This window comes from Pocillopora damicornis, chromosome 8 (assembly GCF_964200805.1).
Source record: "Pocillopora damicornis chromosome 8, jaPocDami1.2, whole genome shotgun sequence".
Classification (NCBI taxonomy): Eukaryota; Metazoa; Cnidaria; class Anthozoa; order Scleractinia; family Pocilloporidae; genus Pocillopora; species Pocillopora damicornis.
This window is the reverse complement of record NC_142677.1, coordinates 19,301,638-19,326,880: the sequence shown is the minus strand read 5'-3', so window position 1 is coordinate 19,326,880 and position 25,243 is coordinate 19,301,638. Positions and strand designations below refer to the sequence as shown.

Here is a 25,243-nt window from a genome sequence, read left to right as displayed (position 1 = left end):
TAGTTGTGAAATCTGTCACACGTTCCAAGATTACCATTTATCATATTTCATTACCTAATTAATAATTTATGTAGTCCTGAACTATTTCACCCAGAGAGGCAAAGGCTTTATATGTGACGCGTGATTAAGGTCAAAATTACAAACTATTGTCACAAAATTTCTCAGATTTCTCATAGTTCATTCTCATCATCTCTTGGTTGCTAGGCTTCAGTTTCTTCAACTTCTTGACTAAAATTAAAATTTTTAACCTTAAATGGTGCGTAAGATAGAAAAGTATCATTCGATCAAAAAAGAAAGCCAACATTGTGCAAGATACTAACTATTCATAAAAGGAGAATGCTTACAGTGCACGAAATACTAACGTAATAAAAACATCAAAGCAGAATCCTTATAGTGTGCCAGATACTAACGTAATAATCGATAAAAAAGAAAATCTTTGCAGTGCGCAAGATAATAACGTAACAATCCATAAAAAGATAATCCGTAAAGTGCGCCACACACTTACGTTACAATCGATCAAATGGCAAAGAGAACAGAAAAATGAATTCATTTGAGAGCGGGAGGGAAAACTTTTGAACTTGCTATTATGATCCACCGATGAAACATTGTGCCGATAAAAACGCGACATATTGAAACTGCTTGCTTAGATAGCTATGGGCTGAAATGATTTAGAGATAAGTTAAAATGACTGAAGGGAGTCACATAATTAATATGAAACCGGAAATTAATCTCTTTTGGTCAAGCCCTCTGGATCCCTTTTTAGAAAGACCACAAAGCAAAGAACACTATCGTCACAAGTTCCTGCGTGCTCAAAGGGAATTAGCCTCGAAAACCCCGAGCCTTTAGCCACTTTCGTGAACAAACAGGATGAATTTTCTGTGCTTTTTCCGATCACGTCCTAACATTTTTGGGTTAGGGTTAGCGGGCTCTTAGGGAGGGGGGTGCGACGGGTGCATACAAACCTCTACCCCCTACTGGCCATTAAAATCCGTTTACTAGATACAGGCGATTCAAAAGAAAGCAAGTTATTAAATAAAAGGTAAAAGCAAAGTAACTGCAATTTTCGCGTCCTGAATCGTTTACTTTCAACAGTTTGAAATGAAGCCTAACTAATGAAGTGTTTTCATTTTAAAACACTTGATACGGAATGAAGTCTCAGACAACCCACCCCCTACCCCATCCCCCTCATAAACCTGTCTAAGTGCCTGCTCAAAAATACAACCAACGAACGCTGGATTTAGTTTTTTTTTTATTTTTTAGCGCCAACCGGCACCTAATCAACGTGCTTCCTTAAGCCGAAAGCGAAAGTTCGAGACCCTCAAGTTTTATTGAATAAGTTCACGTTCGTAAGTTAAGGTTTCAAGGCACTGTAAACAGGGCCGCCGGTGGACCATATATTTTGGCAAAAACAAATGACATCCTGGTAAACTTGAAAGAGAGAGAAAAAGCGTGAGGTTTTACTCTTTTTTATTATGACAAAGAAAATGGGATAGTGCTGGATGTTACAAAACGATTTTTTATTATTATTAGGGTTTAAGTATCAACGGCACGTGTCCGTGTGGGTGATACTAATACCTCCCTTTGAAAAATCACCGTCTTTCACTAAATGATGACCTTGAATTATCTTCTGTTTTTTTTCCTTTCAGATTGTTCCAGACACGATAACGATTAATTAAGAATGCACAATAAAAAATTGTCGCGGTGCTACTTAAGGAGATGAAATTCAGTCAATTTAGACATTAGTCCTTGCAACTAAATCTTTCAAAGGCAAATTTACTCCAACGGTTCACGTTTATTAAGCTGAAACGTCCTAAACAGGTTTTGACAGAAAGTATTCTTCCTACGGTAAGGGATCTCATGAACGCAGTACTGTTTTTTTGAGCAGTTTCTGTGAATTCTATCCTTTCCATTAAGAGTTTTACTGAGCCCAACTTGGCTAGAAGGCCGGATGCTACGGCACATTACTAGTCTTTGTCGCTTATTTTGGCTTTATACCAAAATTTTAGTCACAATTGGTGAATTCTGTTCCGTTTTAGCGTTATCATGACAAGTTCCTGTTTGCTTGTAGGGAATTAGTTTCATTAACTCCGCGCCTTTTAAAACGGTCCTGAACAAACAGGATTAAATTTATCTAGGGATCATTATACCCTCATTTTTTTGTATACAGGAAAAACACAGTCTGTCTTTAGTTATTCTATGCAACAGGGTCTCCAAAGAGGACCTTTTTCACACATGCTGTTTCTTTAAGGATGTTTTTGTTCCCATCCAAAGATATCCTATGGGACACTGTTAATTACACTTGACGAGCACGTGCGCGTGTGCGTTAGAATTTCTCTCTTGTGTGGGTGATAATCTTATTGTAAGGTTATTATTATCCAGTGAACAATATCCTGAAAATGACAGACTTTGTCGCTAAGAGTTCAAGACCTTTAGGCTAATTTAAATTACTACACGTTCGAAAGTCAAGATCACTTGCTTTGCACAAAGGTGTTGTTGAAAGGCAACTTAAAAAAACAAAAGCCGGAGAGGGAAACCTTTTTGAGGGTAGGTCTAAGATAATTTGGTTCTAATTTGCAGGTTACATGCAGTTGTTTAACTACAACCACAAAAGGGTGGCTTTTGATTCATTACCCGCATCGATCAAAAATGACGACCATCTTTTAATCTTATTGTTAAATCACTAAACTGAACCCTTGCCTCGGATGCGCCCTTATCTTCTTCTCTCTGGCACAGCTTGGTTCTTTGGCCGAGCCAGCTGGAACTAATAGTAGACGAACGGTTGACTGAGAGCTTTCCATAAATTATTTGTGGCCGCAACGCCACTGTAACTTTTGGCTTGAAAAACGAATAAAGCGAAACAAAATACTGCAGTCCTAAAAAGAAATTGCGTAAGTTAAGGACCTTTCATTCCATGTGTTTGTAGACATGACTATACCAGAGGCATTAAATTCACTCATATTTGTCCGCATATGTTCACTTAAGGGAGTTGAATAGTGGAATTCCCGGTATTGTTCGTCTTCGCTCCTCGATCACCGAGAAAACTTTATTTGTAGTTACATTATCTTCATGTCCCTCTAAGAAAAGAAAATCTGCCGAGATACTAAAACTAAACTAGGCTTGTTAAGGCTTGGCGCGACAAAGATTGGTAAATCCGACTTTGCTTAACAACCTTTCAGACAATAACTCTAGTTTTTTGTGCCTGAATGATTATCAATATTGGCACCAGTTGTTCCTGTCGAAATTTGATATCAGAAACTTAAGCACTGTGTCACAGGATAACTTTTGATTCAGTGATTTAGTTCACATGGTTGGGCAGAAATTGTCTTTGTACTTCTTGTATGTGATAAAGAGATACAAATCTGAAGTATAACCCCTCAAATTCATTGGTGGATACATTTGTACTTAATCGATGAAGACGTTGATCCCACGCAAATGAAGACGTTTCTTCAACAATAATAACTGAATTTCACATTTTAAACGAAGCCATATCAGCTTATTTTGCAGAGTGGATCATACACGAGCAGGAGGTCGTGACCTCGTTTTATGGGAAAAACTACCTTCCTAGGATTTCAGGAATCACGGAATTAAAAGAAAAAAAAGCCTCTTAAAAGAGGAATCTTAAGTGCTCAGTCTGAGCGCTTATTTTCATAGAATCATTCGCGTTTTGCAAGCTGTTGGATTACGTTATTACAAGTCTAGCAAGGCAGTTTGATTCTCTCAACTGGCTTATGTTCTTTTCTGGTGAAAATCGCGACTGTGAAAGCATTAGTCAATGCAGTGACATTTTCAGAAGGGAGTGCGTTACCCTCCTGATTCCTGATTTAGGTTTGACTAATTTTATTTTCGATAATAACGACCTTAAAGCCCCAAATTCTCGTTCCAATAGGACCCCGAAATAATTGGCGCAAAATTCACTTTGCGAGTAAAGTTTTCTAAAGATCTCACGGATCACGAATAAAAATGTGAAAAGCCTCTTTCTTATTCGTCGAGTCTTCATTCATCGAAAAGGAATTGGCTGTAAGAAGGCAGGTCAAAACGACGGTCTCAAAAGATAGTACCGTCTGAATAAAATAAGATCGTCGCTGAGAAAGATAAGATCGTCCACTGAGTGGGGAGTGGCAAAAATGGGGGGTGGGGGGGGGGGTTATGTATCGGTCTGTGCCCTTCTCTTACAAATGTCTAGAGATATTGCTTGTACAGGAAATGAACTCTCAGCGCTCTCACTTATAGCAGGAAAACACTAGCGGTTCATGATATTTTGCCCATGAATCGTGCTATTTTTCCATCTTTCCAAGATATAAATGTTAAATTGCGGTCTCTATTTTAGAGAAAAGTCTATTTTTCATCTCCTTCTTCCTAATTGTCTTTGTCAACTTGATTATTGCATCGTTAAAGTAGGTAGGTTCCTCAGCTTCTGTTTTTTTTTCAACAGATGACGGCAAACCCCACGTCATTGTTTTTGGTTCTGTTTCTCTGCTTTGGCTGTGAGTATGATACTTTCCCTTAACTTTATTACCACTATAAAACTTGCACTTTTAAAGGGAATCTTTAATTCTTTTTTTAATTCAGGCGAAAATCGCCGAGTGTGTCCGGTGCGGTGACTGCGATTTTCGCCGGTCGCCGCGACTCGGCGTACAAAATGTGACTTAACGTAGAAACCTTCTTTCCCTCAAAGCAGAGGGTATTAGTGCAAATTTTAATTTTCAGCGCCGGGCTTACGGATGAATGTCTTAAAACCAAATTACTTTGATTCAAACAGCAAATCAGAAGTGGAATTCGCCATTTGTTTTGCTTTAGCACATGATTGGTTGAACAGGTGGTGAAAGTCTTCATTTGAGACCAGTCAAAGAGCGAAGGAAACAAATTGTAAAGCAAATTCACTGCTGGATTACCTTCGACGCGCAACTGAAAATTGCAGTGACTAGATCGAGAGGAAGCCGAAAAATCTAAACTTGACGTTTAGTCTTAAGCTCTATCTTTCCTTTTGCCTATACATTAAAAATTAAAAAGGGACCAGGCACTTTGTCTCACCGGGCGGGGATAGGGAGATTTTTTTCGGGAGGGGGGGGGGGTCACCAATAAAGTATAAGTGGGAGGGGGAGTTATACAAAATTTACTGCCAATTAACTGCCAATGAGGAGGAATCATCAAGTGGGATCAGGTAATTTTAATTGTCACCTAACCAAAATCCTCCAATCCCCCGACCCCCGACCCCCGACCCTCGACCCCCGACCCCCGACCCCCTCCCCTCTCCTCTCCTTCTAAGGCGATAAATGATGACGGGTCTCTAGTTGCAAAGAAGCCGACATCGGCGAAAATGTTAACAGCATAGACCCAATGTTAATTGTTTGGTTTCAGTTCCATGGGCGAGATATGCTGTCGAAGCCAGGATAGCTCTGGTAAGGTGTACATCATTGAAAAAAAATTTAGCAGAAAATTAAAAGAACAGACGAAGAACAGCCGTTTGCTTCAGCCAGATAAATCAACGCTTTTATTCTATGCAGCTATAATTGCCGAAAAAATTTTCAAAACGAATTACGAAGTTCTCGTAGTAAAAGTGATACCTGTTAACCCTTAAACTCCCACGATGAGTTACCGAGACAATTTCTCCTTTGATATAATATCAAGTAGACAAGTGGTAAGAATAAAGAAAATTTGAGTTAGTTGATCCAATACCAAATTCTTCGAAGCAACATCGTAAGAATTGTATGGAAGACAGTGAAGAGAATTGCTAACGAGAACTTGGTAGTGAAAGGGGTTCAATCGCCAGAGTTTTGATATGAGTGGTTATAGCTGAAATAGCTAATGAGTTTTTAAAAAGTCGTTTTCATTAGTACAAATGTAGACACATTCACCTGTATATGTATAAACTCGTACACTTAACTATATTTGCGCCAAGTATTCTCTCCAAGGCTCCAAATCTCTATGAAGAGCGTAGGATACTCGAAATCGAATAGTCACTATGATATCCACAGACGAGCTTGAGTAACATTGGTTTTTCAGGACCAAGATGCAATTGAAGGAGGCGGATTTGATCAAGGAAACAGTCAACAACTACGTCTCGGCGTAGGTAAGAAATGACATCACTTGTTATCTGATGATAACTTTTGCTCAGGTTGTCAGAAGATCAACCACAGTCACAGACAACATTCCTCTTTAGGAGCACTCTTAGGCTACGAGAAATCCTCCTTTAACTTTCGGCGAAGTTCGTTGCGCGAAACTCTGGGTGTGGGCGCACGAAAAGTTGACATAATTTTCTTTATTGATTTTTTTAACTCACGCGAAAGACTTCGCCGAAAAGGAGGAACTGTTCTTAGTGTAGAGTGCTCTCTATTATTGTAGAAAAATTACAGCGAAATGGTTCACAAAGAACATTTAGCCGTGTAAATTATAATGCTCTAAAACCCAGATTCATCGAGCGAAGCCTGGAGCATACCTATGTTCCTTAGGTATAAATCAATGCAACCATTATCGCAGAAAACCATACGCCTGACCAAAATAAATAGACGCGACTCCAGTGACCGTTTTAGAATGTGCACCTGAAGATGATAATAGCAACGACAACGGCACCACTTTGATATTTTTCGCACTCAATGCTCGATAGCTTTAGGAAATATATAATATTAGTCAGTTGGCTATGCTTCAATTTTCTGGTAAAGCCCCTTAACGCGGTTTTCATTCACCAGGCCGAGTCAAACGATGTATATATTCAAATGTCTACCGAGAACTGATGTTGATAGTTAAATGGGCTCGTCCAGGGCCGAATTTATCTATTACCATTCGATATTCCTGCACTCATTGTCTCCAATATCGATTGTATCATTAGGCAGTTCCAAGCCCCATTGTGCACCGGAATGCATAGACACAATACCTGTAGGTTAGTAACAAGACAGGTTTACGAGCTGAATTTTATCCTGATGACAGGTTTTTCTATCTATATCTTGCATAAAAACCTACTAGCAATCATAAAACAAGTATAAACACGTGTAGTGCGTATGTTTTCCACTAAGTTACGAAGCACACGGAGGAGTTCTGTTTAAAACTACCTCTTAAAGGTCTAAGTTCTTGTATATCATGCTCAACAATTCATGAAAAACAGTTCTCTATTTACTCTGATCATAAAATGTACCACTGTTCCTAAATGATGGGCTGAACTCAAATATAGGTACTTTCCTAGTCTCGTCGTACCTAGACCTTTCACGGCCATTTAGGTTACAGTTACACGGTAAGATCTAGGTACTACATCAGTGCTTTCTTAATAAGTGAATTTCTCAGTTCTGGCTTTTCATATAATCCATCAAATATTTCCCCTCATATGCAATACGCCTGAAAAATTCCTAAGCGATATCCCTCGGTTTTTATACCATTTTTCTGATAGAATGAGAAGATTTGTTTGAGATGTATTTAAAGATGGGAGAGCGCTTTGGTGTTACCTAAGAGGAGAGTGCTGGTAAAAATGAAATAGGGCATGCCCGAAAACACTTATAAAGCGAGCACATGATAAGGGTTTGTTTTGCCCTTGAAACTGAATTGCGCCCGCGCTCGGGAGGAGGTGGGAGAGGGGGAGAGGGGGGGGGGGGAGGGCAATGAACCACTTGTATTGTGATCCGATGAAGCCTAATGCCTCGCCAGGTCCGCATTCCTGTCATCCCAATCCTTGTCGGAATGGGGGAATATGTACCTTCCTACGCCGACATCGACGTCTCACAATGAAGGTGCCAGATGGGCTTTGGTTTAACAAGTACCATTGTAAATGTCCACCGGAGTTTACTGGTAAAAACTGCGAACAAAGTATGTATTTCATTTTCCTTACTGACCACCAGTTATGTCGTTTGATTTGCACGTAGACGTCTGAGTCTTGTTACCTCTAGGTGGCCTTGTAGTCTAATTGTCATCTGCAACTAATGCCGCAGTAATTTTTTGGAGGAAAATGATTTCGTGTAATCAACTTCCCTAAATGTGCTTTACATTCTATTCTTTTGTGTACTTCTTAGATCTTTCTGTGTGCAAATTCAATCATTGTTTGAATGGAGGAACGTGTCAAGCCCTGTATCGAAGGAGTCCTTCCTCCTTCCCGAATAAAAGTGACAAGAAACGTGCGATCCCTGAAGATTTTATCCCCTCCTGGTACTGTGAGTGTCCACCCAAGTATACTGGTATGCGCTGCGAACAGGGTATGTACTAATATAACTTCGCATCACTAGCCTGACCCCACAACTTTCGAGATCTCTAACCAACTTCTCCTCTCTCGTTGCTATAACTTTGCTCAAAGGGTTTTTTTGATTGCACGAACATAGCACGAGCTTTAAAAGTGTCAACATGCAAAACAAACATGGCGGCTCGATACGATCGTTATCTGAAAAGCTGTGTTTGAGTACAGTTTGACACAGTACTCTTTTTATGAGATGGAATCTAGGGTTTCCAGAACAACTGCACCCATAAAATTCATAGGCCCTCTACACCTGAAAAAGAGGTCAACCGAAAAGAAAACACCGTAAGGAAGGTTGCCAAAAGTCGACAGAGTCGAAAGTTTACGCATGCTCAGATACCGATCTTGGTGAAGTTCTATTCCATCACTTAATATTTGACGACAAGGTAGATAGGGATCTGTCGAGTAAGATTTATCGCGTTTCCTTCCGTGGATTTTACTAAGATTTGCTGGACCGTTTAACATATTTTTGCCCTTCCTAGCGCATGTTGATTACAAAAATTTATAAGACCAAATTTCAGATTGAGGAAGATAACAAAATTGCAAATAGCAAAATGGCTTTTAAATGATCGGCAGGGAAACTTTCACAAATTGTGAAAATTTTGGGAGATTTCATCAGAGCAAATCGAAGAAAATCAAGGGCAAAGCCAAATTATCGCTGGGGAGCGCCTCCCATTATGGAGCCTTAGTTTGACAACGAAAATCATATCGATATTTGCTACACGAAAAGATAGTCCGAACTTTGTTCATTGCCTTTGATGGCTTTTAGTGACCTTCTAAAGAAAAAACATAAAAATTTTCTGGAAAAACATTACGCTGGCGCGCGCCAACGTAGAGCTAAAACCCTATGGAGCCACCTTAAGAGAATTAACTGGTACATCAAAATGAAACCATTCGGCAAATATGTTTTTTGGTTCTCATTTCCTGTTTGTCTGATGATGTATTGAAATCGTGAGGAGTGGTTATATAACATTACATTAGAAGCTAAGCGCTTAAGTATTTTTTACTTCAGTCGTAGATCCATGCATCCCAAACCCTTGCCAAAATGGAGGGTCATGTTCGAGTCAAGGATCCACGTTTAGCTGTGGCTGCAGATCTCAATATACTGGAAGACGTTGCGAGATCCTGAATGGTATGCATTGACTTGGCATCACTGGCATGACCCCAAAATTTCCGAGAATTCCAACATACTTTTCCTCCCTAGTTACCATAAACTTACCCAACGAAATAAATTTACTTAACGAATAGAGTTACGTCAACAAAAAAAAACACTTAGAATAAAAGTTTTTAGAGATCCTGAACGGTTAGTGACGATGCATCCAATTCAAAAAACAGGTTCATATCCAGGCCCTATTCCTTAATCGAGGTATACGCGTGGTAGTTGTGAAGAAGTATCTCCTGACGACTTTTGGGGTACCTTCTGCTGGAAATGTGAAGGATGGAGGGATGCACCCTTATTTATTTCTTCATCTTGCATCCGTAATACATACTTGAGAGTTAAGCTGATAAAGCTTGTGTGTTCTGACCGGGAATTCTATCCCTGGCAGGTCTGTTCTTGCCAGATTGGCTGACACTTAGAAATCTGACGAAGATCAGCCTCTTTTTCTCTAAGTTTCTTTCTTGAGCGACGTGTCAATCAACTCTACCCTTACGGAAATCTCGCTCACTTGAGATCTTCACCGTTGTGCATTGCTTAAGCAGAAAAGGTATGCGTACCAAAGTCAAAGCAAGAGGTTGATCAGAGGCGGACCAAATCATTGGTAACCTCGAGGACGACTTTGAAAACACAGAGGCCTTATGCGCTATAAGCTATGGCTGGAGAAAATAAAGTAGTCCAAGGTGAAGATATGCATCCATCAGAGCAGAACTTCCTCAAACGAAATAGTGCCTGTATGTATTTATATTTCTGAGAGAGAACGTCCCATCAGTTTGTCAATTCTAGTATTTCCTCCTTTCTAGGTGCATGTGCGCAGAAACCTTGCCAGAATGGAGGAACATGTTACTCCCTTGGAAACAAGATGCACTTTTGTTTCTGTAAACCTCAGTTCACTGGAAGAAGTTGCGAGAAAGGTTGGTTACCGTAGGATAGGCCTATGTGCCCATTTCTACGTCGTTTATTTTGTTTGATGAGACAACCGCTCTATATCGAATTTCGAAAAAATCACAATTTATCCTATTTTATCTGAAACTAATCTCAATGACGATAATTGTAGCTTGCGTTTATCAAAATAATTAAATATCCGAGATCAATTCCAATGATTATTGTATATGTTTGCAGTAAATTGCAACGCTCGGCCATGCAGGAATGGAGGGACATGCCTCAGTGTAGAAAGGAGATCATTCTGCAAGTGTCCAGCTGGAATTACTGGGAATCTTTGCGAAGGCGGTGGGTATTGAGAGTCCACCCAAACGTGTACGAATGTAAAATCTTTGAATTACGGTAATGCATAAAGGTCGAAGACTGTTCCTTCATAAATGCCTCTCTCAATATATTGTCTTTCTCAAAATATATGATCTTGGTTCTCGGGTAATTTCTTCCCACTTTCCGTCAATCGATCCAAACTGCTAAGAACCTTCCATTGTCCCCTTCTCTTATGTGTTTGGTAATCTTTTATCGTTGATTATTTACAGAGATCCCAGTCGTTACAAAAGATCCACAAGACTCCATTCGAATGGAGGGTGATGGCATAACACTTTGTTGCCAGGCGACAGGGAAACCTACTCCTGTGTATGAATGGTAGGTCCAAAGCACGTTTTAAAGAGCTCTATGTGTCACAGTCTGGATATCCACTGAGACATTTTCCACTGAGACATTTTCCACGAATATTCCAAGATCAGCGTTTGCAATCTGTATTTTTCTTATCCACCTTTTTCTACACGTGATGACAAATCTAGTTACCATAGACAAAGGTAAAAAAGATATTGATAAAATTATTTTACTCATCTTTCTCGTTCGGTAGGTTTCACAACGGTGCACCCTTACTGCACCAGTTACGAAATAGAAACCTACGTCTGTCTAGATTGTCTTCACGTGATTCTGGTTCATATCAATGTCGTGCAAAAAACAAGTTTGGGGCAACAGTATCCAACGAAGCAACGCTGACAGTTGTGCCTGGTAAGATATGATATCCTATTAAGAAATCATTAAAGTGGTTCGCATATTTGACAATTATTTTACTAGTATGGTCAATAGCGGTTGATATTCACTTGCTAATCACTTCGGGCTAGCCAATCGGCCCCCACAAAAAGCACATTTCGGACCCCATTTCACCTGTGTGGTATACGGTAATGCTTTGTATTGAACAAGGTCTGATATGTATAAATAATGCACTGTACGTTTGAAACAACCTATGCCTATCCACGCCTATTGCTATAGCTATACATGTATGGAACTCAGTTAGAGCTTTACTTGGGCTTCTCCGAAGCATAATCTTCCAGACTTAATTTACACTACAAAGCGCTTGATTGTTATGCGGTTAGCCCAAGATAAATATGAGTTGGTTTTTCAACACTTCTAACTCTTTCTAATCAAAACATGTGATAATATTATATTTCTTGCCTTTAAAATTACTAAATTACATTTTTACTAAAAAATGCAATTTCAGGTAATCGCGAAGACTCATGCAACCCCATCCCACGGCCAAAAGTTGTGTCATTGCCTGAAGGATGCACAGAAGATAGCAGTGGGAGTAACAGCGTCAATGTTGGTACTTGTTCTAACGAAGCATGCGTAAAGCGTAACCAACGGCATGCTGGAAGCTGTGGAGGACACGACTCCACTCGACAATGCTGTAGCCCAGCTTCTATGTCTGACAGCCGCGTGAGTTGCAAAAGCGGTATAAAGTTCAACATTCAGAAAGTCTCTAAATGCGCATGTGCAGACTGTGCTGTCTCAAAAATTGTTGTTCGAGGTAAAGTGGTCGATCCGATGGGAAATCCCCTGTGGCGTGGCGAGATGACTGTGAGCAATGACGTTGGTAGCCGATACTATACGGATAGGCGAGGAAATTTTAAAATTCTGGTCAAGTCAGGAACCAAGCGAATAGTATTAACGGTAAAAGACAATTTTCAAGGACTGCTGGAAGATACGACGAAAGTTTTCGAACTTCATGAGGGGCAAGTGTCTTTTTATACCATTGTTCTTCAAAAGAAACCGCCGGTGATCAAATTCCCAGCAAACAATAAAAAAAGTGTTCCCCTTGGAGGGTCCGGGGGGAGACCAAATTTTGTCGATCTGGACATCCCTGCAAATGCCTTCCTCACAGCTGATGGAAGAGTATATACTGGTGAGATCACAGCAAACATTGGGGTGATTGATCCTAGAAGCCAGGCAGACATGACAGCAGCGCCTGGGGATTTTTCAGCGATTAACGACAATGGAGAGGAGGTGGCACTCGGATCTGTTGGAATGCTGAGGCAAGTTTTTACAGACAGTAATGGTAATCAGCTCAGTCTTGGTAAAAACATCTCAGTCCGCATCGACGCTGACCTGTTAGACATACCCAACGGTGTCACAGTTTATCAATGGTACCTGAGCAAGGAAACTGGTCGCTGGGTTAAGTTCGGAGTATTACGCCCTGAGCAAGGCGGCAGCTCTAGACCAAAGAGACGCGAACGAGCAAGGAAGTTCTTTGTGAGTGAAATTACACCAAATGTTCCTTTAGACAACATCAACTGGGATTACGTTACTGTTGTCAGTTATGTCCGAATCACGGCTCCCTCAGGCACAGTTGTGTCTCGCATCGGTCTGAGCGACAATGGGTTACAGTACACCTCTTATCGCCAAGATACAGTCCCTGCTAGTGGAACCCTGTGCATTCTAAGCTTACGAGACAAGCGAGCCATTCTTCAAGCTGAACGCGATGGAGCGCCTCTCATTCCACGACAGCCTACTGGCTTTCCTCTATTGGTAAACCCTGAGATCATTGACGGGTCTTCTGTGGGTAATGTTTTCAAAATCCAGTCCTTCCGGTTCACTTCCACTAAAGTAGATGATCGAGGTCCCATTTACCTCAGAGGCGAGGATGGCAGATGTTCACAAAGAAGAGCAAATGATATTGCTTTGGAATTCCGAGATGCCAATGCAGGGCAATCGTTCCACTGGGAAAGTATTAGAATTGATGATCCCAGCGATCCTCGGTTGTGGCAGGTGAGACCTGACGAGATTTGTTTTGTCAAAGCACTTGTTGTAGGGACAAAGCCCGACTCAGTCATATATGTGGGAAGCGTTGGAAAAGCTCCTGGTCAATCTGACGTGGAATACGGTTACACTGCGGAGAAGAGTGCCACGGTTGGTGGAGAGGGTGTGGTGTGCTTGGAATACCGATGTAATGAGGGCTCATCAGGACAGTACCAGACCCACTTACAATTCCTCACGCTGACAGGATCGTGCACAGTTCAGGGGCTCAACAATGTTTTGAATGGTGCGCAAAATCGATGTACTGTGCCGCCAGCCAGTTCCTCAAGTCAAGAGCGCAACTTTTGTGTTCCACATTTGGTGGGAGGTGACGCTGGGCTCTACTCTGGAGATACAGGTGTGGCCAAGAACAGGTGTCTTACAGGGAACCAGCAGTACAACTCAGGCCGACCAACTACTACAAATCTGAACCCTACAGTCACCATTAGATGCCGGTAAGTAGACTTTAAAGTATCTTCAACATTTGCTTGTATTCAAGCATTACAAATAAAAAACGTTCGCAACAGATGCAGTGTCTCCATAAGTTTTGTTAAGATACCTTTGTATGAAAAGAAAAATTGTTTCCTCGACTTAGAGAGCACTTGAAATTTTGATTTTTCTTAATTATGTAACAATGGTATAAAGTCTCCCAGAACAAACGTTTGACGTTACTCTTCTGAATGCCAAACCGACAACACAGCCCTTATTAATGACTCCATGACAGGACGGATAATGCATGCACTGTAAGTACCTCCCGTTGTTCCATACAAAGCCTTAGAAAAGTTTTCTAAGGCTTTGTATGGGACAACGGGAGGTACTTACAGTCCACGCGTTTTCCGTCCTGTCATGCACGGGCTGGACGCCTAGGGAGAGTCAAATATCTCAAAGAAGTCGTGTTTATTGCTTATTTAACCCTTTAAACCCTGAGAGTGACCAGCATGTAATTTCTCCTTACAGTAGTAGTGCTGAATCACTCAGTAACATCATAAGAATAAAGGAAATGATCACAGACCTAAGAAGTTTTGATTGTTAAACAAATTCTCCTTGTCAGTACCAAAGAAAATGTAGAGATAGGAGTATAGAGAATATGGATACTGATGTTAGGGTGGAAAGGGTTAAAGCTTTAGCGAGACAGGCAAGGTTTTATATTTAGAGCAATGATGTAGGTTGGCACCTCGAGCGTTTAAGTCGATAAGATTTTTGCTAGCGATGCGATGGAGCAAAACTTTTCCTTTGGTTTAGAGCGAAACCTTCAAGGGTTGCATTGGCAATGGACAAAAAGCTTTCTAAACCTTTTTCACGAGAGTAAATGCTTAAGTTATAATCTTTATCAAATAGTTTCCTCTCTGTTTCTGAAAATTTTCATAGATGCAATATGAGATATTGTTCAATCTTACGGTCCTTAACTCAAATGGCTATGGGATTCATAGTGACATTTCGTGCCTAATGTTTCTTTATTTTTTTATTCTGTTTCAGTTAGGCATCAGCTTGAAATAGTAACCAGATGGGATGCATAGGAATGGACGGTGAACCATTAAGCTGAGAAATGAAAAATAAGATGATTGACGCGTGATTTAATATTTAGTAGACGAGATTTTAATGTAATAAATCGCTCAAATGATGGTATTGAAAAAACGAAGGCGTGATATTTTATTTGTATCCAGTCCCTTTGCAAAGCAGTGGTGCTGCTGAACCGTTTTTTTTCCCTTTTATTTAGTTACGTAGTATACTTGCCAAACTTTAAAACCACACAACGAAAGTGCCTTTGTCCCGTGGTTTGGTCCACATTTAACCCTGATATCGAGGCAGAGTGTACAAGCAAAAGAAGAATTATGAAAGTGACAAAGCTTGAAATTTGGCTTAAATCACCCCAAGTGTGTCATGAGTATGAAGCTATATCGAGTGTACCCACACCGAAATCAATCCTTTCTCCTCCCTCTGGGCTTTTTGGACCAAATACGACCATTTTATACAATTCCATTTTTACCCAGAAGAAGTTACTGAGAAACCAACGGAGCCTGTTATCGAAACAAAGTTCAGCGGTTGTTTAACAAAACCGCGTTCTAAACTTTCTTCAATTTAGTGGAACCTTTTATCTGAACGGTTATTTTTGTGAATATTATTAAGAGGGCCAAACCTAACAGAGGAAAGACATTTATTTCATTAAATCAACCCTCTTATAGAGAATAACTAGGGGCTAAACTCACTGCCTGCGTAAAACCGCGGTTTGGGTTAGACCTCCTTAAAATATCCGGCGCACTTTTAAAGCAGGAATCAACTTGTGTGCGACTGGGTAAGTGTAAGTTTCAGTTGATTCGTTTGTATTCTAACGTGCATCCTTGTTGGTAGCACCCAAAATTTCGGAAAAACTAGCGCGCGCCCTTAATATAAAGCAACTAAACAAAGCTGTCGTCACAAGATCACGCTCCAAAGGAATATTTAGTCGATGCCTGTTCCAAACTTATGACCATACCATAAAACAAGCACAAGTAACTTCCAGCCATCTTGACTAAACAAGCTCGGTCAATAAAGAATCTTTTATAAAGCAGAGATTTGGTTACATTAAAAACTAACAACTCAGTGACTTGCTTAATAAGAGAGCCGGGAAAGAAAGCCAAATGTATTTGCAGCACAACAAACCAGCGATAGTATTATTTTTGCATTTTCTTCGTTTTCACTGTCTTCTGCCGTTTTTTGCGACTTCATCACCAAAATTGTCCAAAAATTTACGAACTTTGCAAGTCCGCTCTACACACTTCTTTTTTTCTTGCGCGGGATCAAAGGGTGGCCTTTCAGAACACAGGATTCGCTTCATATTGCCTACAGGCGCTGCCAGCGATATGATAAGATGACTTAATCATGTTGTTATTAACAGTATATGTCTTTCTAAATGAATAAAGTTTTGGGCATGATGGATTACTGTATAGTAATTCATCAGTTCATAAATTTATCAATTTTTTTACTACAGCTACATGTGTATAAAAGAGAGAAAATAAAACCTTTTAAGATATTTTATTGTCATCCTCAGAATGCAGATAAAACAATCCCCATCTGTGATACGATACCATTAAACTCTACTCTTGATAATAGGGAGGGCAAGAATGACATGTTTTCTTTAGTGTTTGCAAAGAACAAGAACGTACGCATGTCTTGAACGATCGCGATCTGCGTTGCTTGCAAATCGAATTCCTCTTCCGCTCTCTAACTCGTTAATTGCACGGATCACAAGGCCGTAGTTGGGTACTCCTTTCTGCCACGCTCTGATTGCTTTAGTGACGTCGAACTCCACGAAGCCTCGAGGGCGATATGGAAAGATAACGACGGGGTTTTCATCCTGAGGGTTCGCCTCTGCGTCATTGTTATCCAAACCAAGGTATCGTGTCGACCAATAGGTATATGATGAACGCTTGGAGCTGGTAGCTTGATGCTCGTTCCAGGATTTTTTCACCAAATGAACCTGAATATAACGTGGAACAAAAGGGGTTCTGGTGATGGGATGCCAGCTGGCTTTGTGTGCGTAGACATAGTACAGGTACATCTTCGCAGAAACGACCTCGTCAGCTGGGCAGTACCTGGGTAGGTTTTCAAACTTTACAAGCGATCGCTTGTTAGGATAATCAGGATGCCGGGAAACGTGAAGGTGCGGCAAATAGTTGTAGTTTCTGTATGGACTTTCAAGCGTGACATCCTGCACCACCGATAGCTTGTAAACGAAGCCCTTGCCAGTATCGTACCTGGTTACACCTTGCGTGACATGAGCCAACAGCGCCACCATCGACAAGGTTATCATCCACATGTTGCTGCTAATCAAATTGTAAAGTGAAAGTTAGCCTTAATGGAAAAGTTTTATTGAGTGCATGCCGCTTTCCACTTTTTGCGGCATGTGAGTAGAAAGTGGTAAATCACTGATGTGCTCTCTAACTCCTCTGACACCAGCTGTGAATTTGAGGTAACAGGAAATTGAAGAGGCGAGAGGAATTAAGGAGTGAGGGGTAAGGGGAAGGAACCAAATATAAGAAGGGAGGGGTAAGGAAAAGAAACCAAGTTTCTTTAAAGAGGTGTTTAGCATAGTAAGGTCCTAAACCCGAGTAAGAAGAACTTTGGTTTAGAAATAGATGCGCTCGTGACAAGGGGTGTTACAACTGATTAGAAAGGGCACGAGTGAGATATCAAAGTCAAAGTTTGGGTTTGTTTCTATATTATCATCTCCAAACAGCGTGCGTTTTGGTAAAAAGCGAGTAAATAATTGACTTAAAAAACCTGGACTGTAACAGACATGGAAAAATTCCCTTTAGACAGATTCAAAACTAATTAAACCGTACGCCATTTCCATCAACTTTTCAACAACAAATGTAGAACTGGCGGTCTATTTGTTCCAATTTTATGCCAAAGGGAACTATTCTCAGGAATTGAAAATTTTGAGCAACTTCTTCCGGGGCTCTGGAGCAGATATTTTAAGGACTAATTTTTTTTTTTTTTTGATTACTTGGAGTTGCATTTTCAATCACTTAAAGACAAGGATGAGACAAGAGAAGTGAACTATCGAAAAGACTTGTAACTGCTCTTCATAGTTTTCTTGGCCACAAATATCTTCATTTGAAGTAATCGTCGTATCAAGAAAAGGTCCATTGTGCCGGGTCAACTTTTCCATTAAGCATCAAACAAAAGTCCTGAGTAATTGATAGTCCTGAGGGAATTTGGCCGAGGGGAAGCGGAAAAGCTCGTAACTGATCAAGAAAATTATCGGAGTGACAATTTTGTTGTACTGGGGGAGTGGGTAGTGTAAATATGCACTAGTAAAATCAATCTCCATCGGTGTACCCAAGGGTAGACTTGACCCTCGTTTAGTGCATCGAGCCAAAGGTTCGCAAATTTAAAAAATAATTAAATTTATCCGCATTGCAGTGACTCATTTAAACCATCTCTCTCTATATGTTAGTCAAGTCGCCTGGTAAAAAGTCAACGTACAAATATATTTTTTGGTCTTACTACTGGTGTTAAATACAATCGAAAGTAACGGTTTCTTGTGGAGAGCCTCGAGGCGATTAAAGACCTTGTTTCTGGCGCACAGCTGTTTTTAAATGAAGCTCTCGTCATTTTTAGAACCAACATGTTTACCTTACACGAGGATCCTTCTTTGCAAAAGCGCCGAATTCGTGTAACTATGCTGATGATACAAGATATACTGATCAAAGCAATGATTTCTAAGTTTTGCGAGAGCATTTATTTGAGTTATTTTCGTTTTCAATCAAACGCGTGGCAAGATGAGGGTGTGATATTTTTTCACTCACAAGTCTCACAATGAAGAAGGTGCGAGTTTTTTTTCTTTATCTTTTGCAAAAAAAAAAGGAGATCCTGCTTAAAAGTAAGTCTCTCTCATTAAAAACTATCAGAGTTTAACAGCGGATTTTGACAATCTTTGTTAAAAGGAAGGAGCTGTCAACAGCTTCTCCAAATTTTCGCAGAGAGCAGGCGCTGGCGCACAACTGTTTTCTAATGAGGCGCTCACTTTCTGGAACCAACAAGTCTACCCAAGAAGAGGATTCCTGTTTTACAAAAGCACAGAATTCTTGCAACTATGTTGATGACACAAGATGTACTGATCGAGGAAATTATCTCTAGTTTTTGAGAGAACATCTATTTTGAGTTATTCTTGTTTTCAATCAAACGCGCGGCAAGACGACCCCCACTTATTTCATTCAAACGTGACAAAAACATAGGCAACTTTTTAGTCAGGAGTTCATTTCAAACCAATGACCAATCTGGAACTTTTAAATGCGCTCGCTCACGATGCAAAACTTGTCCTTTCATTCATAACGTAGAGAAAATATCGGGACCCAAAAGATCCATTAAGATCATTGATCACTTCACGTGTACCTCTGCCAATGTTATTTACTGCATAACTTGCACTTATTGCAATAAGTTATACATCGGCGAGACAGGAAGACGACTGGGTGACCGATTCCGAGAACACCTTCGCGATGTGGAAATAAATGACAAGGACGCATCCAAGCCAGTCGCTAGACACTTTAATCTTCCTTATCATTCTAAACAGCATATGGCAGTTTGCGGCCTTTCCTTACATCTAGGCAGTTCGGAAAGCCATAAAACACTAGAACAAAAATTTATATTTCAAATCGGCACCCTTAATCCCCACGGAATCAAAGAGCGCTTTTCATTCAACTAATTTATTCCTGTTTTCTCGTCACCATATTCCCACCAATGGCGTAGCTCCACTTTCTACATATAAATCCACACACAACCCACAATTCCTCTAATCGCTCTGACGAAGGGCTAACGCTCGAAACGTCAGCTTTTTTACTCTTTACGGTGGCTAATTTACGTTTTCAACCCAGTTGTTAACACTAAATTACCTGCTATACTCTCCCACCGACGCAGCACCACAGTTTCTTTAGAAACTTACCCCTTTATTCACAATGGAGAAGTTGCGAAGTATTATACGATTTTGGCATGTTTCATTTTTCTCCGGTCCACAGGTTAAACATGCTGGGTATCAATTTAGGATATTATTACAATTCTGCTTTTTCCAAGTGATCTAAACGCTGCAACAAGAGGTCCTTTTCTACGATCACTAACTGGCTGCCCTTTTTAGGCGTCATCACGATTTAAAGGAGCGTGGGTGGAGTTGATATGCCAAGCTTCCAAACAAAGGCACTGATTGTAACGCCGATTGGTGGTGATAATTTTAGACTTTTCCCACCCAATTGTATGGTTAGTTAGGCATGTGCGCTCCGATAAAGCTGAATTTTCTTTTTTGCAAAAGAAAACCGCTTTTTGATGCTCTTTCAAACGTGTACCAAACTGGCGTTTCGTATGTCCGATGTATTCGTTGTCACAGTCATTGCAAGGAATAGAATAAATGGCGTCGGTTCGTTGTTCTTTCGTGGCAGGATCCTTAAGTTTGGCAAAAATATGCCCTAAAGTCTTAAAAGGTTTTTGAGCAACTTCAACGTTGTGGCTATCCAAAATTCTCTTATTGGGTTCCATAACAACCGGAATGTTAGGAATATAGGAATAACAGCAAAACCATTCGCTGGTTCCCTTTCATCAGAAGTGCTACAAGCTGTAACTGGTTTTTGGCAGTTACGGAGAAATGTTTTGTATAGCCATTCGCCTTTAGGACATCAGAAACATATTTCCTCTCCTCAGCCTTAGAATCGAGTAAAGATGGTAGACAGTCAGCCCTCCTGAGTAAAGTTTTGGCTACAGACTTTTTATGGCAAATCGGGTGGTGAGAATCGAAAGCGATGTATTTGTCGGTGTGGGTAGGTTTACGATAGACACTTGTCTCTAAATTCCCCTGAACCCCTCTGGACACAATTTAAATCAAGAAAGGGAAAATGTCTATCCTTTTCACGCTCAAGGGTGAATTGGATAGACGGCTTCACTGAATTCAAATACGATAAGAAGTGTTCCGCTTCATTTCCGAATACCGCAAAAATAACATCATCGACATATCGTTTCCAGAAAAACGGTTTAACCAGTGAAGTGGCTAAGGCCCTTTGTTCCACGTCTTCCATAACCATGTGGGCAATGACAGCAGAGTCGGGTGAACCCATAGCTGCACCAAAAACCTGTTGATAGTAGGCTCGATCATCACGCTCCTTTAAATCGTGACGATTGCGGCTAACTTCCTGAAGCCTATTTACACCTCGTTAGAAAAAAGGCAGCTAGTTAGTGAGCGTATAAAAGGACCTCTTGTTGCAGCGTTTAGATCACCCCTGATGAAGGCGCGCACTAGACAGGAGTATCGAAACGTTGGGTCTGTGAATTGTAACTTCTTCGGTTACATTCATTAAACCTGTAAACCAGAGTAGCATCAAACCATGTCTGATTGTCCACCTGGTTGCTATGTGAACCTTATATATTAGATTAAAAACATTTACAAAGCACTAAAATTAGACTACTTCTTTTTGACACTTTGTGTATAGATTTTCGTTACGTGTCAAGCATTGTAGGACTTGTTAATGGCTCTTGTTCTCAGAGATACAGTTTGTGAAAGATTCCCTGACATCTCAGCAGTGTGAGATCAAGGCAGCTGGAACACTTTAGAACTTTTTTTCCTTGTTTGAAAGTTGCCGTATCATCCAAATGGTTTTGGTAAATAATTTCTCACCAACCTAGAAACATAACGCAATATACTCGAATGTCCGCAGGATAATTCAGTAGAGGATGTTTACCTTAGGAAAAATGAGAATCTGATCCTCGTAAGTTCTTCTCCTGTTAGGAAGGCAGCCGTGTTCTCCTAAATTTGTTGGTGATTAATTTTGCACTTGCTTAAGAAAAGTTAAGTTGGCAATAGTTTTGTCCAATATCATACGCAATCGTGATACCAAGGCAGTTAGAACACTTTCACCGAAGTCTTGTTCCTGTTTGAAATGCTGCCATCTACTTCAAAATTTGTTAATAAATATCTACATGCTCGCTTAGGAAACGTCACGCACTATACAAAGGTACATATAGAATAATTCCATCATCGTTTTTATATTATTTTATGAATTTGGACAAATTAGTAGTTATTATTAATTAAACATTCACTTTATCGCATTTTTTACTAAATAAATACATCGAGATAACAATCCGACAAGAAGGACGAAAACAATCATGCTGTTGGCTTTTGAACACGACATCAAGAACTAAACCTTGACCCAGCGCTTACTGATAGGGTTTCCGCAATTACATTTCGACAGCGGTGTGAAGTTTTTTTTGGTCTAACGCCAAAGTTACTTTTGATATTCATCTTAGGACAACACATCAAAAGCAGTTGTCTCAGGATTGTTTTCAAAGGTTTGTTCGCTTTAACAACTTTAACAACCCTTGAGGCGATTACTTTGTTAATCATCCCATCAGTCATCCGAAAGCTTTCAAACTGATATATAGAAGAATAGTAAATGGTCCTCAATTTATATTATCATCTATGAAGCTATCAAGAATGTTCAAGTCGAAAGATTGTAAACAGCCGAAAATCTGCGACCGTGGTATCACATCACATGTTCTACAGTAAAAGAGAAATGAAATTTAACATAACCTTTTTGCAGAAATTATGTTCCCTCTCAGCTTTTGTAATTGTTTCTTTTCTCTTCAGCTCTGTTATGCGGAGATAGTTGCGGGAAAACAGCTTTGATAGCAATGACACCCTTGGGTTTTTTATTCGTAATCTGTAGAGCTGAAAACGCAAATTTATTCAAAGTATGCATAACGTCAACATGTTTCCTCCTGAACACAACTTCCATGTGATTTATTTGTTGCATTTCATTACAGACTTTTGATCTCTTCCTGCTTGGCTCTTACGCGTTTATCGAATTTTATCGTGCCCGAAGCTGGGAGGTTAGCGACATTAGGAAACGGAAGAAATTCGGCGATATCATATCATTGTGATTTAATACGCCTCTGTACATAATACTGTAGTCATCGTAGCTGTAAAAATAGTGGAAGTAAAGTGTTTGTCTCATCATTTGACTCGATGTTGCTGGTAATCGGTTAGAGTCAAGCTGTAGACGTTTCGATTGTTTACTGCCATACGTGTTCTTCAAGGCTTTGTTTTTATTTAACTGATTTGTGTACCTAATTACCGTCATAACTTGTCAAGAAGCACGAAAACAATTATGCTAATGATAGCATTTGAACGAAAACACCAAATGAAAAGCTAACCCGTGACACAACGCTTCAAATTTGTTTTGGAACATTTAAGTTCTTTGGTCTCATACAAAATCTACGGCCTCTGAGGTTTTTAAGCAAAGTCAGTTCGCCGATCATTGTCGGCGGTGAGTCTTGACAAGCCTTGTTAGGGAACGGTCATTATTTATCGCCCGCAAGGGTCGGAGGATTTTGGTTGTGTCACAGCAAAATCTGCCTGATCTCCCTTATCAATAAAGGTTCTATAACATAGCTATGATCCTTCCCTGTCTGGAAGTTAATTTGCAGTCTTTCTTTCCGCATAAAAAATATTGAGAGCGTGATCAGGAAAAAGCCGGATACGACAGTGGCCAAGTGAGCGGGGTAACTAATTCCGTTTAGTACCGGCAGAAACTTTTAACCACAATGTTCCTTTGTTTAGTCGTTCTTCTGGAAATCGACCAAACTTGATGAATCTCCCGTTTTAAACGTATTTTAGTGACTCAGACCACTAACGTGAGCTGTTGCAGCCGGGTTTTGATTACAGGTTTCGAGCCAAGTTGGTTTCAGATACATCAAATTCTTCGTTTACACGCTACAAGCGGCTTCTTTAATAACATGTGTTTGATCGACATGGATCATTCGCGTCATAATAATTTTACTTGCAATTTAATCTAAAGTGGCCCATTTTGTCGAAGCTTAAGCTCTTAATTTTTCAGAGTTTACTTGAAATAATTTGACCATGATTTAACAGACGATTCATTTTTAAATCATAAGTTAAATATTTTGCTCTTTTGTTCCAAATTCTCCTTGAAATAGGGGAGGCTAACCTTCGTTTGTGTTTGAGTGTGGTAAAATAAATGTGACCTTGGCTTGCTAGTTTGTGAAGTATCGGTAAGACGTACAATTGAAAATCAATCAAGACCAAAAAAACCACTTTTAAATGAATAATAATATATAAAGGGGGTAAGTTTCTAAAGAAACTGTGGTGCTGCGTCGGTGGGAGAGTATAGCAGGTAATTTAGTGTTAACAACTGGGTTGAAAACGTAAATTAGCCACCGTAAAGGGTAAAAAAGCTGACGTTTCGAGCGTTAGCCCTTCGTCAGAGCGATTGGTAGCTGACCTCTCTATCAATCGTTAAAGCCTCTGATCTTGTTAAGAAAAGCCAAATGGATGTGTCTGATAACGTAATTATGAAAATCTTATCAAATTCGGCTAATTTTAATTTTGATTTTAAGAGGTAAATAACAATCTACTGAATTAATTCAGCCGGGAGTCTTACGAATTCTCAAGAAAAATTAACATCAAGCTAACAGATAATAATGATAATCAGAACAATAATGTTGTGTCTCTGTTCATTGTCTCTTACGCTGATTGGTACTGAGTGATTAGATCATTCTACCCATGTTGAAATAATGGTAAAAATGATGTCATCAATCTGTCAATCGAAACTGCGCTGTCCTGGCGATAAGAGGTATATTGTAGCCCATTATCGCTCAGACCAATGCGAGCCACAAATGTGCCTGAGGGCGCCGTGATTCGCACATAACTGACAACAATACCATAATCCCAGTTGATGTTGTCCAATGGAACATTTGATGTAATTTCGCTCACAAAGAACTTCCTTGCCTCTTATCTCGCTCTTAGGTCTAGAACTGCCGCCTTGCTCGGGGCGTAATTTTCCGAACGTAACCCAGCGACCAGTTCCCTTTCTCAGGGACCATTGATAAATTGTGACGCCATTGGATATGTCTAACTGGTCAGTGTCGATGCAGGCCAAGATTTTTTTACCCAGACTGAGCTGATCACCACTATTTTCTATAAAACTTGCCTCAGCGTTCCAACAGATACGAGCGCTACTACTTCTCCATTGTCGTCTATCGCCGAAAAATCCCCAGAGGCTGCTGTCACGTCTGCCTCGCTTCTAAGATCAACCACCCCGATGCTTGCAGTGATCTCACCAGCATATAATCTTCCATAAGCTGTAAGGAAGGTATTTGCAGGAATGTCCAGATCGACAAAGTTTGGTCTCCCCCCGGATCCTTCAAGAGGGATGCTTTTTTCTTGTTCGCTGGGAATTTCATCACAGGCGATTTCTTTTGAAGAACGATGGTACAAAAGACACTTACCCCTCCTGAAGTTCGAAAACTTTTATTGTATATTCCAACAGTCCTTGAAACTTGCCTTTTATAATCGATACTATTCGTTTGGTTCCTGACTT

At 40.2% G+C, this 25,243-nt stretch overlaps 2 protein-coding genes across 7 annotated transcripts; one reads left to right on the top strand and one right to left on the bottom strand.

Annotated features, from left to right (window-relative positions):
• Positions 1-2,307: 2,307 nt before the first annotated feature.
• Positions 2,308-15,020, top strand: LOC113671856 (cartilage intermediate layer protein 2). 5 transcript variants are annotated; one of them, XM_027188115.2, is made up of 14 exons: positions 2,308-2,544; positions 4,433-4,484; positions 5,359-5,399; positions 6,004-6,070; positions 6,827-6,877; positions 7,633-7,791; positions 7,995-8,174; positions 9,222-9,341; positions 10,169-10,279; positions 10,488-10,595; positions 10,841-10,946; positions 11,170-11,324; positions 11,815-13,840; positions 14,866-15,020. In XM_027188115.2, the coding sequence occupies exons 2-14, from the start codon at positions 4,433-4,435 to the stop codon at positions 14,900-14,902; spliced, it is 3,213 nt and encodes a 1,070-aa protein (XP_027043916.2). In that variant the 5' UTR covers positions 2,308-2,544; the 3' UTR covers positions 14,903-15,020. The 5 variants fall into 5 exon arrangements, with proteins under 5 accessions (XP_027043916.2, XP_089037091.1, XP_089037092.1 ...); XM_089180965.1 differs by having other exon boundaries at positions 14,862-15,020; XM_089180966.1 differs by lacking the exon at positions 7,633-7,791 and having other exon boundaries at positions 2,384-2,544.
• A 1,362-nt stretch (positions 15,021-16,382) lies between these two features.
• On the bottom strand, positions 16,383-22,603 carry LOC149041734 (uncharacterized). Of its 2 annotated transcripts, none has more exons than XM_089180969.1 (2): positions 22,435-22,603; positions 16,383-17,188 (listed from the first exon to the last, which is right to left on the bottom strand). In XM_089180969.1, the coding sequence occupies exon 2, from the start codon at positions 17,179-17,181 to the stop codon at positions 16,501-16,503; it is 681 nt and encodes a 226-aa protein (XP_089037095.1). In that variant the 5' UTR covers positions 17,182-17,188; positions 22,435-22,603; the 3' UTR covers positions 16,383-16,500. The 2 variants fall into 2 exon arrangements, with proteins under 2 accessions (XP_089037095.1, XP_089037096.1); XM_089180970.1 differs by having other exon boundaries at positions 16,383-17,185; positions 22,435-22,599.
• Between the last annotated feature and the right edge of the window lie 2,640 nt (positions 22,604-25,243).